At 47.2% G+C, this 14514-nt stretch overlaps 2 protein-coding genes across 8 annotated transcripts in view; one reads left to right on the plus strand and one right to left on the minus strand.

Annotated features, from left to right (window-relative positions):
• Positions 1-14514, minus strand: part of LOC126930917 (protein BRAWNIN) — a 732366-nt gene that overhangs the window by 510536 nt on the left and 207316 nt on the right. The gene's annotated exons all lie outside the window — the stretch shown is intronic.
• The window catches only part of CHST11 (carbohydrate sulfotransferase 11), a 310494-nt gene continuing 302442 nt past the window's right edge, over positions 6463-14514 (plus strand). The window contains exon 1 of one of the 2 annotated variants that reach the window (XM_050748486.1): positions 6463-7385. In XM_050748486.1, coding sequence (XP_050604443.1) covers positions 7268-7385 — 118 coding nt within the window. In that variant the 5' untranslated portion in view covers positions 6463-7267. The remainder of the gene's footprint in view (positions 7386-14514) is intronic. The other variant, XM_050748487.1, reaches the window with a different exon arrangement.

Consider the following 14514-nt stretch of genomic DNA (forward strand, 5'->3'; position numbering starts at 1 on the left):
ATACAATTATGTTTGCTTATTTATGCAAAAAACAGGAGAACATGTAAATATTGTATTGTAGAATATTCCATCATACAGAGGCTTTATAAATTGTTTAAATCCTTATTACTAAAAATTTAGGTTATTTTAGCACACAGCTAAGTACATGAATGCCTCAGTTTCATCAATCAGTAACTTAGTGATTTTGGTCAACTTCTGACTGGATCACTTTCTAGAAATGTTATAAAAGTTGTATCAATTTATACCACCTTCCACCATCAGTTTATAAGGGTTCCCTTTTTCCCACACCCTTCTCAATACTGACAATTGTCAGTGTTTTACAGTTATTGCCAAGCTGCCAGGTAAAAATTATAGCATTTAATATGTATTTTTAGACTACTCTGTGTTAATTAGTGGTGATAAAGACATGGTCCTAGCCATCCCCTCTCAGAGCTCAGAGACCAGTAGGAAAAAGAGACATTAAACCAGTAATTACTCTAAACTGTGATGAGGGGTGCTATAATTTGCATTTCTTGGATTATCCAGTCAGGTCCTTAATGAATAAAGTAAAACACACCCACTGAGGTTTCGCAGTAATGTGGCCTCTTGTTTCTTGGTGGACAGATGTTCTTTTCTGCCTGTTGTTAACTCATGGAATACAACAGATGGTAGGTGAACCACACAGAACATCCTGAAGGATTTTCTAGGGGAACAACATGATCTAGATTATGCTTTTCTGGCCTCATTTCTACAACATCCTCAGAATCTTGTCCATTATCAATGCCTTGAGGACCATACCTTGCCTATGAGGATTATGTCCTGATGTAGCATACTCTAATTGCACAATGCGGGATAAAATAATACAATAAAATCGTGCTAGAACAACTGGATATCAGTATGAATTTAAAAATGGGCAAATGATTTGAACAGCCATTTTATAAAGAAATTCATGAATGATTAGCAAACATGCAAAGATACTCAACACTAGTCATTAAGGAAATGTAATTCAAACCATAATGAGATACCACATCACACTCAGTAGAATGGCAAAAATTAAAAAGATTGACAACATTCGGTGTTGGTGAGGATGTGGGACTTTCTTACCTTGCTGGTGGAAATGCAAAGGGATATAGCCACTTTGGAGAAGAGTTTGGCAGTGTTTTATAAAGTTTCCTAAGTATTTTTCTCAAGATAAATTAAAATATTTGTCCATACAAAACCTTGCATGCAATTATTCATAGCAACATTTTTTGGTAACAGCTAACAACTGCAAACAGGGCAAATGTCCATCAATCAAAACCAAATTATGGTAAATCCATGCTCAGCAATAAAAAGGATTAAATATTAATACATGCAACAAGATGAATGAATTTCAAAATAACTTTGCTAAGTCAAAGAAGGCTAAGTTAATGATGGGCTGTGTCCAGTATGGTTCCCTTTAAAAGAAATTCTAGAAAAGGCAAAACTATAATGAAAGCAAGATGATCAGTGGTTTCCTGGGTCCAGGGTCTGGGCTGGGGATCAACAGCAAAGGGGTAAGAAGGAGCTTTCTGAATGATGGAAATGCTTTGTGTCTTGGTTATGGTGATGAGGGTTTGCATATACCTGTAGACGATTGCCAAAACTCAGCAGGCTGTATACTTATAATGAATAGATTTTATTTATGTAAATTATACTTAAATCAAGCTGGGAGAAAAAACATTAACAAATCTGAACTTTGCTCTTTTAAAAGGTATTTCCTTCTTGATTTTTTATTATTAAGTTTTTGAGATGGAGTCTCACTCTGTCACCCAGGCTGGAGTGCAGTGGCGCGATCTCGGCTCACTGCAACCTCTGCCTCCAGTGTTCAAGCGATTCTCCTGCCTCACCCTCCCAAGTAGCTGGGATTACAGGCGCCTGCCACCATGCCCAGCTAATTTTTGTATTTTTAGTAGAGATGGGGGTTTCACCATGTTGGCCAGGCTGGTCTCGAACTCCTGACCTCAGCTGATCCTCCCAAAGTGTTGGGATTACAGGCGTGAACCAATGCACCCAGCCTCTTTCTTTAGAATTATTTCTATTTTGAATTACATATGGGAGTGGTACACCATAAGCTCCCAGCACTCAGAGGTTCTCAGCATCTTAATTGGCCCTGGCACCAGAGCATGAAAGGCCCTCTTGGCCCCATGAATCACCTCCAACGCATCTGCCTGGCTCTGTCCTTGAAGCTCCCTCAGGTCAGCAGTTCTGTGACTTCTGTGCCATGCTTAGGGCACTGGAATCCCTGGTGGCACTGGGATCATTGTGCCAGGTTTTAGCCATCCCAGGTACTAGTACCTATGGAGCATCCACCTCCCAGGCAAAAGGGGGCAGGGCACTCACATATTCCTTCACAAATCCGCCCCCAGCACCCCCTTCTCTCCCTGCTATTATCTCTTCCACAGTTTTAAGATTTTTCTCCCGGGAAGCCTTCATCAAATCCCTCAGGCAAGGTGGCACAAAGCCTGCTTGAAATGGAGGGGGCGTGGAGAAGTGGAAAATAGGAGGATAACACACACAAATGAATATTTCAATAAATTATCATGCCATGAATGTCAAAGTGTGCTCAAGAAATGCTAATGTCCTCACTGAGGAGCAGCAAGAGGCAGGCAGGGGGCCTGGAAAGACTCCATAGAAACCTGGATGATCTGGTGGATGGGTCATGGGACAAGCAGAGGCGCTGGCAGGGATGAAGTGAAAAAAACACCGTGAAGGCACCTCGTGGGGTGAGGAGGGGTGCTGGGGTGAGTGGAGGGCCAGGAGCTGGAGGTTTCCTAGTTACATAGATGGAGTTTAGGAGTTGATCAGGGGCCACCAGTTGAGAAATATTTGAGAGGGATGAGCAGCTCATGGAACTGATTTCTGGGCTGTGCCTGGAGACAGGGAGGTGGCCAGGGCTATCCAGAGGGCAGCTGGAGTCAGCTTAGGGTAGGGCCCAAGCGTCCCACAGACCTGGTCCTCAGTAAGGGAGGAGTCTTTCGGGCCTAAACTAGGTGAAGGAGCAAAGGTGGCATCAGAAAGTCAGACAAGGCCTGGTGCGGTGGTTCACACCTATAATTCCAGCACTTTGGGAGGCTGAGGCAGGCGGATCACTTGAGGCCAGGAATTGGAGACCAGCCTAGCCAACATGGTGACACCAATCTCTACTAAAAATAGAGAAATTAGCTGGGCATGGTGGCGCACGCCTGTAGGCTGGCTACTCAGAAGGTTGAGGCAGGAGAATTGCTTGAACCCGGAAGGTGGGGGTCACAGTGAGCTGAGATCGTGCCACTGCACTCCAGCCTGAGTGACAGAGAGAGACTCTGCCTCAATAAAAAAAAAAAAAAAAAAAAAAAAAAAAAAGAAGAAAGCGAGACAGAATGATGATACTCCTTTCCTCCTTCCGCTCCTCCCTCATTTTCTTCTCTCCCTTCTTCTCTCTCTCCTTCCTGCCTCTTCATCTTGTCTTCCCTTCCTCCCTCCCTCTCTCCCTTCCTTCCTCCCTTCTTTTCTCTCTTTCCCTCTCCTATCCTTCCTCCTTCTCTTTCCCAGGCAATTCTTTTCTTTTCTTCCCCCAACCCTTTCTCCTATCCTTCCCTCCCCTTTGTCTCTTCCCTTCTACTCTTTTTCTCCCTTTCTCTCTACCTTCTTCAATCCCTTTCTCTTTTGCTGTCTTCTTTCCCCAACTTGATCAGAAAAGCCTGCAAAGCAGAGCCTGCTCTCAGAGTCATGTCATGAGTAACCCACTTGTGTTATTTGCGGTTTACCTACCTGTAGAAAATTTGTACCCTAACATCTCCACATACTGTGGGCAAATGGTTTATAATTCAACTCCACAAATATTTACTGTGCTCTGGTTAACTGAGTGTCCTTTGTGCTAGAGGTGCCAGAGAGATGCAAATGGCAGCGCCAGTCCTTGGAGGAGCCAGTCTGGGGCCCCTGGCTGATGTTGGCAGAAGACACATCCCTCTCTCCCCTCAAGGATGCTAAAGAGCCCTCTGTCTACTAGAACCCTGGGCCCACTTTTCTCTCCAACAAGGTGCAGAAAAGGGCATCGTTGCCAGGTTTGCAAGATCTTAACAAGACAGTACATTGTAGGTGTAATCTGCAGGAATGAGGAGGAGCTCAGCCTGTGCGGATTGGAAGGGCCACACAAACATGTCAGTCCATTGCCAATGGCACCCACAAGCTCGAATTCTGACTTTGCACCAATTTCTTCTCCTGCTATAAATTCTACAAGATTGTCAACATAAATAAGACTTTCTCCTCGACCAGTTTTTTTCAGGGCCATGCCAGGCTTTAAAATAGGCAGGCCCCAGTTTCAGTTGCATGTTGTTGAGTTTGGAGAGTCAATCAATCAAGCCAAGTCCCACAGTGAGCACAGTGCCAATCTGCAGAATTTTTCAGGGCAAAAGGGAATTTAGAAAGATGAGGGAGAAAGGATCTGAAGAGTGATCCGTTCCTCTTTCAATGTTCAAAGTATAAAATCTTTCTCCTCAGTCTTATCAGTTAATACTGTCCTTTACTTGGCTAATGTTTGTTATATAGCATAAGATGTAACAACATTTTCTTAGGCTAGGAATGGAAAGAAAGCAATGATTCTAACTGTAGTTGGGCAGTTTAGAGTGTGATGAAGGAGATAATAGAAATTTTCCATCACCCCTCAAGGTGCACAGAACAACAGAATCACAGACCGTTACCACTGACTTTTGCCATAGATTTTAGAGGTGATCTAATTTAACGTCTTAGTCCAAGTAGGCATCACCTCTCTGCCTCTGACTTATTTGTACCTACTATGTACCAGTCATTGTGCTGGGCATTAGAAAGACAGAGATGAAGACAACTTGGATCTCTAGGAAGGAGTTCAGCCTAGTGGGTACAGTGGCCCAAAAGAGGTTTGGACCTAGTGCTCACAGCGCAGAGGAGGAAAGATGCAATTTCAGGTGAGAAATCAGCAAAGACTTCTGGGAGAGGTGGTAGCTTATGTGTCACAGCCTTAATCCTCACTGTGTGTCTGGGCAGGTTCCTGATTGTGGGAATGCAAGAATGGATGCTGGGCATGATTCACCATCCTCCCCCACCATGTGGGCCAACTCCATCATCTCTATGACTCACAGGGAATTAGACTTCTGATCTCTCCTTTGACCCTGTGACTTCCCAAACTGCCTCGTGCATGTCCAGGCTTTGGGGCAGGTAACTGAAGTCTTGGCCCTATGAGGTGAGAGGTCGCCTGGGTGACCTGGGAGTAAATCCCTTCCCCTCCCTGGCTTTGTAAAGTTAAGTGTTAAATGAGAGACTGATATTCTAGGCAAAGGCTTTGTGCGAATGCCCATCTAAGCCATGACCCCTGCAAGGAATCCTGTGTCTTAGTGATGATGGTGTGGAGGTGGGGAGGGTGTAGTGCAACTCCCATTCCTGATCTCCTATCACCAGAGCAGAAGAATCACTGGAGAAGACTCTGTCTGAAGCTTGCTCAGCCCGGCTTCCTTGAGCAAGCAACTCATTCACAGGTAAGTCCAAATTCACACAGCACACACTGGCTACATACATATTGTGCTTTAATTGATTGTCTTCTGTAATCAAAGGCAAGGCTGCTGAGTTTGTTACTTTCCCTACCATGCAACTGCTGGAGGAGAACGCTGGGGGAAGGGAACTGGGGTTGCTCAGGTGGTTTTTGTTGCATGTGTCTAACTGCAAGTTGTGTCTCTGTCTATTAAGGGGAGGATAAGGCCCATTACATTCAGATTCAATAAGAATTTATCAAATGCCTATTTTGTGAGAGGCATTGAAAGACACAGTATCTTATTTCATTTTTAATTGAATTAGTATTAGTAATGACTTGATGAGGCACAAAAGTTAGCCTTTACAATAACATTTTTTTTGTTGACATAAAAGTGATCCCTATACTATTGCCTGTGTCCACTTTATTGATTGTGAAACAGCCTAAATGCATGGAATTGGAAATTGGAAGTCATTTTACACAATACAAGAAAGCAACACCATCATTCCATGTACCTACCAGTGCTCTGGCTGGTTTGGCTTTTCCAGCAGTTTTTTGGACTTGGGTGAGGTGGCTTCCTAGGGGCATTTTCTTACCCCCTCCCAGCGAAGACTGCTGTGAATTTTGCATAATTTGGAGGATACTCTACCCTTTGGGATAGCAGAGTTTTGAAACCCACAAATCCCTTTTACCTTGAGGAATGGTGGTGATGGTGGGTGTCAGAGACTCTGTATAAGTCCCTGGGAAAGCTCAGCTGTCGCCTGACCCGAGGGTCGTGCAGTTTCCTTAACCTTGACTTTAAGTCAGCCCTCTTTAACCCCGACTCCCAAGCTGGGCTGTCCTTTGAAAGAAAAACGAAACCGCCCAGTTCTGAGCGTCGGAAAATGGGCACTCTCTCCCTGGGGGCTTGGGGCAACTTCCCCGCTACGTCGCCCAGAGATTTTAAATAACTGCCAGCCACCAGAAACCCCCTAACCCTTAATTCTCCCCTCCGAGACCCAGCCGGCTCCTTGCCACTTCCCTCTGCAAACGCTCATGGGGGTGGGTGGCAGCAACGAGGCGATTTTCTTCGTCTTTTTTTCCTCCGGGTTTTGTCATGGAAACGCTGACACAACCTCCAAACGGCGGCCGAGCCCGGCCGGGGACTGAGGGCTTTTGGGACCCTGCGGGAGCGCGGCGCGCACACAGCACTCCCCGGGCAACAGCTGGACGCGACCATATCCCGGGTAGGGGCGGGGGGAGCGCGACGCTCCGCCCAGGCGCTAGGGTCCCTCCCTCCTCCCGGCTCTCCGCAGGCGCCCTCCCCTCGCCGGGGGCCGCGAGTTGCATTTGGTAAAACCCAGCCCCGGAATATATAGATCTTTGGAGCGCTATGAAGTAGCCTTTGGAGAGGAGGGAGAGGGCCCGTCGGACAGCCACAGCGGCCAGCGCAGCGGCAGCGGCGGCGGCACCACCATCACCGCTCGCACCCCAGCCGCCCGGCCCGCGACCAGGCAGCGGCGGCCGCCGGCGGGATCGGAGGAGGCGGCGGAGCGGCGAGGAGGAGGAGCAGGAGCGCGCAGCCAGCGGGTCCACGCATCTCAGCACTTCCAGACCAACTCCGGCACCTTCTACACCCCTGCCCGGGCTGGGGGCTCCAAGAGCGGCAGCGAGGCGAGCCCGATCCTCCCTCCGAGCCTTGCTCAGCTCTGCCCTGCGCCTCCCGGGCTCCGGTCCGCGCGGTGGGGTCCCTGCTCCTGCGCCCCGGGCGCGCCTCCCGGACACCCCGGTCCCCGCAGCCAGGACAAAGCCATGAAGCCAGCGCTGCTGGAAGTGATGAGGATGAACAGAATCTGCCGGATGGTGCTGGCCACTTGCTTGGGATCCTTTATCCTGGTCATCTTCTATTTCCAAAGTATGTTGCACCCAGGTAGGGGGCGCGTTAGCGTGGTTTTGTTGGATATTTTCTTCTCTCTCGCGCTCTCGCTCGCTCGCTCCCTCGCTCCGCCTGGTTTCTGCCTCTTGCAACCCTACCTCTCCGCCTTCGGCCTCTTCGGGGCTCCTGGCTGCCCGGGTGTACCTGGGTCACCGCGTCCGGATGGGGAGGAGAAGGGAAGGTGTGCTTTCCCCTCTTCTTCCTCCCGGCTCCGGGCTGGAGGATGGGACCAGGAGGGGCGGTAGTTTTTTTTTTTTTTTTCCCTTCTTCTTTTTTTTTTTCTTTGTGTCCCTTGTCTGTCTGTCTACGAGGTAGCAGGGAAAGGGAGAGGTGTGGGAAGCAGCCGGGGGTGAGGGGCTGGTTTGAGGAGAACGAAACTCCCTCCCCGTTACTGCCGAGGTCGGGGGATGAAAGAGTTACCCGAAGCCGGCTGCTCAGCGCCCGGGCGAGCCGCCTCTTCCTGGTTGCCGGGCCGGGGGCGAAGGGTTTACGCCCCGGCGAGGTTGCGAGTCCCTGAAGCAGGCTGGGGAGCCCGGCACTGGGCTCCCACGTATCCCGGGCTCGACGCAGAGCTGAGCAGGTGTGGAGAGAGGTCGGGTGCCCAGCAGCTGCCCCTCCACCACGCGCCGGCCGCTTGCCCCCGGGGTCCGGCTCCGCAGTGACCTTGTGGATGGTGCCCCGGGGCCTGCTCCAGCCCCCAGCCCCTGAGATGGGAACTCCGAGCTCCTGGGTCATGCCTTGACCCCTGCAGTTTTGGAGGAAACTTTGGTCAGGTCCTGGGCTGACCGTCCGTTTGCATCCTCCACTTCTGGAATCCGAGCAACGGGAATCCCCCGGGCGGCGTGGGAATGAACCCCATTCCTCCGGTCCCTTGCGGCTCAGGCAGAGTTCCACGTCCGAAATCTGGACTGGGGGAGGGACGAGGCTCGTCGCTTCCGAGGGGTGCGAGGGAAAGTTTGGGTCCTGGAGAGGGAGGGGCGCCCTCGAGCGCGGCGGCCGGGGGTGAGCAGCTCGGCTGCGAAGCCCAACAGGTAGAACCTTCTGAGAAGCCTGCCGGGTAACGCGGGTCTCCCCTGCTCCCTTTTCCCCTCCCTTATCAGCCCCCTGCCGGGCCCCGTTGGCTCAGAAATCCATTTTCTACGCCTCCGAGTTGCCTTTCTCAGCGTAGTCACAGCAATAATTTGCTTTTCTAATTGCAAGGAGGAGGGAGGTGGAAACGCATTTCCTTCCAGGGAAGTGGGGTTGGTGTTTTTCATTTTTGCCTCCCGCCTTCTCCTTTCACTGTGTATCTAACGCTTTAAGCAGACGCAGTCCCGAATTCATCAAGCCTGCGTTTGGGTCGATGGCAGAGGAATAAAGCTGTTCTTTCCATCATACGGGCAGGGCTGCAGGCTGCAGATTCCTTGACAGCGCAGGGACAGACGGCCCCTTTGCCCCACTCGGCCTGGAGCAGTTGTTAAGGCAGCCACACTGCCAAGGATATGCTCCGACTCTACCACATGTAACCTCAGGACGTCCGAGTCAGCCCTGTTAAAGATGGCTTTTGTTTGCAGCTGGGTATTTTTAGTTTAATGTCAGCAAACTACAGCGGTGTTTGTCTCCTCACCCAGACCTGCGGTTGTGAAACTTATAAAGGAATTTAAAAATGGACCTGGCTTGCATTCCGGCAGGCAGGCCTTGGTTGCAGTGGGCAGGGCCAGACAGCCAGGGGTATCTCAGAGTGCCAAGCTCCTGGGGCCACCGGAGACCGGGCAGACTCACCCCAGAGCGCCAGGGGACTGGTGGTGTGCAGATACACTGGGGTTCAAGCAGTTTAAACAAGGGGCGGGGTGATTTGGTCTAGACTCTAGAGCTGTGTTCAGGTCTCTTGAAGTTTTGCTGGGACCGTGAATGCCAGTAATGCTCTGTACAAATGCCCAGAACGAGGATGAGTGTCAGCCTTCAGCAGGAATGTGCTTGAGCTTCTGTGTACCTGAAATACAATTGTCATGGAATTCTTTGTGAGAATTGGGAAATAACTTTCTAGCCAAAGATACTAGGAAGAAACTTCCAACTTGTAATTGGCACTTTGTGAAAATTTCCAGCTCTTGTTAGATTCTTAAGTTGACTTGAAAGTGACATCATATCTTTTCAGTCTAGCCTTTTGGAAGAGGCAGAGAACCTTTTCTAAGCTTGTGCTGATAAAGATCCTCTGTCAGTCCTGCCCCATCCTTTATGTCCCCTTCTAGTCCTATTTTCTGCTATTGTTTATTCTTTGGATCACTATAAATATATTTTTCTGATATTTCCCCCCAGTCCATAGCAAATACTACTTTCAAAACCTTCTATTGAATGTAGAGTTACAGATAGTTCAATTGAAAGGCCTTCCTTATTTCAAATTACTTACAGTTCCACTAAAACTGTGTCAACAGTTTATCATTACATGGGGCATAAAAATATACTTTGAAATCCACATTAAACATTTTCTTTTTGGGGGGTTCATTTTTTTAAGCTACACTGTTGATGACCGCTGAGGTGGAATCTTTTTCACTGGTTTGAATTTCTTTAAAAGTTAAAGATCCTTGCTTCTCTGAAGTATCTTGGGGTAAGGAGAGCTGATCCTTCAGCCTGGCTCTGCAGTTTCTGTCTCTCCAGATCACCCTGGGAGAGGCAGAAGGGACCACAGCATGGCACAGATTGTGTAGCTAAAAATTTGGAGGCCTCTGGCAGGGGTTCCAGATACCTGCGTGTGAAATAGAAAAATAGTATTGCAAAGGCAGTGGGTTCCAGGCTTCGTTGTGGCTGGAGGGTGTGGGACAGGGGAGAGAAAGAAAAAAAGGAGGGCGGGGCACAGTGGCTCATACCTGGAATCCCAGCACCTTGGGAGGCCGAGGCGGGTGAATCACTTGAGCTCAGGAGTTCGAGACCAGCCCAGCCAACATGGCAAAACCACATCTCTACTAAAAATACAAAAATTAGCTGGGTGTGGTGGCACATGCCTGTAATTCCAGGAACCCCGGAGTCTGAGGCATGAGAATAGCATGAACCTGGGAGGCAGAGGTTGCTGTGAGCTAAGACAGTACCACTGCACTCCAGCCTGGGCGACAGAGTGAAACTGTGTCTCAAAAAAAAAAAAAAACAACAAAAAAAAACAAAAAGCAGACAGCTGGCAAGGCTGGCTGTCCCTCTCTCAGATTCTAATCTGGGCCCCATTATCTTTTCTAATTCATAGAAATGATTAATTTGCAAATTTGAGTAATTGGTCATCAGTTGCACAAGGGTTTAGCAGAAGTGGGCCTTGTCAGTAGGATAGTTCCATTTAGAAGTTTTTGATACTCTGAGTTAATAGTCTTCCTTAAGAATATTTTATTGGACAAGGACCAGGTTTTAGACTCCTATTTTAATCCCGATGTTTTTTGCACAGTGTCTGACAACAGTGGTTCTCAATAAAATATTTGCTGGATGAATGCATGAAGTGGTTAAACTCCAGGAGTAGACCCACTTCTCTGGTTTTCAGGAAGGTCACTTCAAGCCTTGCCAAGAATGCCTGGTCGATAACTCTGACTCTGTCCGGTGGGGATACTTCCTGCCTTCCTGAACTCTGACATGGACCCGGTTAAACTCATCAGGTGCCAGACAGGAGCTTTCACCGTGGCCTAAATTTGCAGCCTGTGAGGTGTAGGCAGCTGAGACACTGCTCTGTGTCCTGGATTCTGGAGAAGGTTGGCCTTGTTTAGCCACTAAGGAAATCCATCCATAGAACAGACACCTTCTATGGCCGTGAACTATTCCTGAAGTCAGGGAGAATGGAACCACATACCTGCGGTTTCTATACAGGTTTGAGTTCACCAGTGAATGCTTCCTATGAAAGTTCATCAGCTTACATTAAAGTGTCTTGCATGCCTGTCCCAGATGGCTGGGTTTTGATGGAGCTGTGTCATGCAGGGCAAAGCTGAGAGGCCCCCCAGGCTGCATTGGTGCACAGTGTGTAAAGGCAGCTCTTCGGAACCTTCCTTTTGTGTTACTCCATAGGATTGTGGTTTTTGTTTGAAATCTACTGTTCATAGAAAGAAGCCTTCAGAGGAGAAAGCCTTTTCTCTCCTGTTTGCTTCCTCTCTATTATTTTTATTTTTGCAAAATGTTTATTTTCACTGTCACCTGGGATTTTTTTGCCTTGGTGGAATGTATTGAAAGATTATATCCTTTATTTAAAGATGTCTGTTTACCCCCTTGCAGTTTCACTTGATCAGGCTGAATCTAAAATGCATTTTATATTATAATTTTAAACTAACTGTAAACATAATACGTGCTCATTTTAGAAAATTCAGGAGGTGGTCAGGTGCGATGGCTTACACCTGTAATCCCAGCACTTTGGGAGTCCGAGGCGGGCGGATCACCTGAGGTCAGGAGTTTGAGACCAGCCTGACCAACATGGTGAAACCCTGTCTCTACTAAAAATACAAAAAGATTAGCCGGGCGTGGTGGTGCCCGCCTGTAATCCCAGCTACTTGGGAGGCTGAGGCAGGAGAATCACTTGAACCAGGGAGGCTGAGGTTACAGTGAGCTGAGATCGTGCCATTGCACTCCATCCTGGGCAACAAGAGTGTAACACCATCTCAAAAAAAAAAAAAAGAAAATTCAGGTGCCATAGAAGAAAAACAATCATTATTCCACCACCAAGGGGCAACTAGTACTTTAAAAATATATTATAGAATATATTTATATATGTTTATACATTCTATATTTTTCTCAACTATGCAAAATGCATATATATAGTTGAGATAAAATCATACATTTTGTATCCTGTTTGATAATAAGTATTTTAGACAAATACATCATTATCACAACTAGTTATTAAAGACAAAGTTTAGCCATAACTGTTTAAATGTATAGACTTGCATGTGTCTCCACCTCCCAGTCTACCCCTTTGCAGGATGTTAGTCTGGTATTATTTTTTGCTGTGGCTGCACAAATTTAATGTTACGTTACAGAATCTTTTTGCTTATACATGGAATGAGTTTGGAGTCGTACTCTAATTTGTAGGGGCTGTTCTTACGTTATATACCTGAAACTTCCATTGAAAAAGTGTCAAGAGGGTCTCAAATATGAGACTGTTATGAATTCTGAAAACAGCATTGAATCACTGAAGGTTCTCATGTACCCCGTAAATATATACAACTACTATGTACCTACAAAAATTAACAAGTAAAAAAAATAACTGAAGGAGAAGACATTTTTAGCATGGGGTCTCTCCTTGGTTGTTTAAGTTAAATGTTTGCACCTCGATGGAGCCTTTTCATAGCTGTGCTCAGATGAGAGAGACGTCGGTGATCTCCTTTGATTGTTACAGTCCTCATTTTCATTGCTTTCCAAAATGAAAGGACTGATTGGGCACCATAGAAAGAGTGGTTGGGGGGTTTCCGTGGGGTGAGGGGAGAGGGAATCCATCCTTCAGCTGAGGTATCTGTTGTTAGTATTTGTCTGGTTGAAAAATCATTTTGTTCATAGCTTTATCAGCACAGTCATTTCAAAACAGGAAGTCAAAGGCTCCTAAGCAAAGGCACCACCCTTTCCCTTCTTAAACCCACCAAAAGGACCTCTCTTTAATCTGGAGGTCAAGTGAAAAAGGCTCTCATGAAAGTCATTGCCAGCAGTTCTCTTCTAAGTTCAGACTGAGAAAAACCAGAAGTCATTCTGCTGATTCATTTTTTTTTCTTTTTAGTTTTTCTTTTGAATTTTTGGGATATCACCTTTATAACAAATAAAAGGGGAGGCAGTTCTTCCCATGAGATCATTGAACAATCTGATCTGTCAGTTAAAATTTCCTGGAACTTGTAATTTGATGCATCTCAGATCCAATGTGATTGATTGAAACTTACAAGCCCGCTTGTTCTCCTCCTCCCCAGCCCCCTCTCTGTCTGTCTGTCTCTCTTTTCCTTTCTTCTCTGTGCCAGATGCTGTTCTTGGCACTGGAGATCTAACACATACATCTCTGCCTTCATGGAACTTAGATTCTAGTGGGACAGACAGACTTTAAAAAAATGCAGAAGTGATATATATGGTATATCAGATGGTGTGAAGAGAAAAACAAAACAGAGAACATGGTTGAGGGATGTGAGAGGCAGGGGTTGCAATATAATATAGAGGTAATTAGGGAATGTCATTGATAAGATGACACTGAGAGCAGACAGCTGCAGGAAATGAAGGAGCCGGCCATGTTCCAGGGAGAGAGCAACACAAGTTCAAGTCTGGTCCCTGAGGCAAGAACATGCATGGCAAGGTGGTCAGAGTGCCTGGAGCAGAGGGACAGAGGCAGCCAACAACCACAGTGGGGAGACACAAGTCAGAGAGAGACGATTGTTTTGAGCTTTGGGTTTAACTGTAGATGGGAGGGAAGTGCTGCAGAAGCTTTAGTAGAGGACTCTTGAGGCAGGGAGGTGAGGAATAAGGGTGGAAGTGATGTAGAAAGATTGAAAATCAAGTCTCCTACTTGCACTTTTTTTTTTTTTTTTTTTTTATGGAGATGGAGTCTCGCTCTGTTACCTAGGCTGGAGTGCAGTGGTGCAATCTCAGCTCATTGCAACCTCTGCCTCCTGGGCCCAAGCAATTCTCCTGCTTCAGCCTCCTAAGTAGCTGGGATTACAGGCATGCACCACCACACCTGGCTAATTTTTGCGTTTTTAATAGAGACTGGGTTTCGCCATGTTGGCCAGGCTGGTCTCAAACTCCTGACCTTAAGTGATCCACCCTCCTCGGCCTCCCAAAGTGCTAGTATAGGTGTGAGTCACCGTGCCCAGCCCTCCTTGCACATTTGTATTCATCTTTGGTCAGCCGATAGTATACTTTGGTTAAGTTGTCACCATATAAGTCCCATCTCCCCTCTACCACCTGCTCCTCCTTGATCCCCCACTAGACCATTTCCTTTTTCAATTTTTTAAACTTTATCTTTATTTTTAAAAATAGGGTCTTGCTCTATTGCCCAGGCTGGCAAGTAGTGGTGAGATCATGGCTCACTGCATCCTCAAACTCCTGGGCTCAAGGGATCCTCCTACATCAGCCTCCCAAGCAGCTCGGACTTACAGGTGTGCCACCACACCCAGTCCCATTTCCAATTTTTAAAGCAGTAATAAAGAGATCTGAAAAA

This window comes from Macaca thibetana, chromosome 11 (assembly GCF_024542745.1).
Source record: "Macaca thibetana thibetana isolate TM-01 chromosome 11, ASM2454274v1, whole genome shotgun sequence".
Taxonomy (NCBI): Eukaryota; Metazoa; Chordata; class Mammalia; order Primates; family Cercopithecidae; genus Macaca; species Macaca thibetana.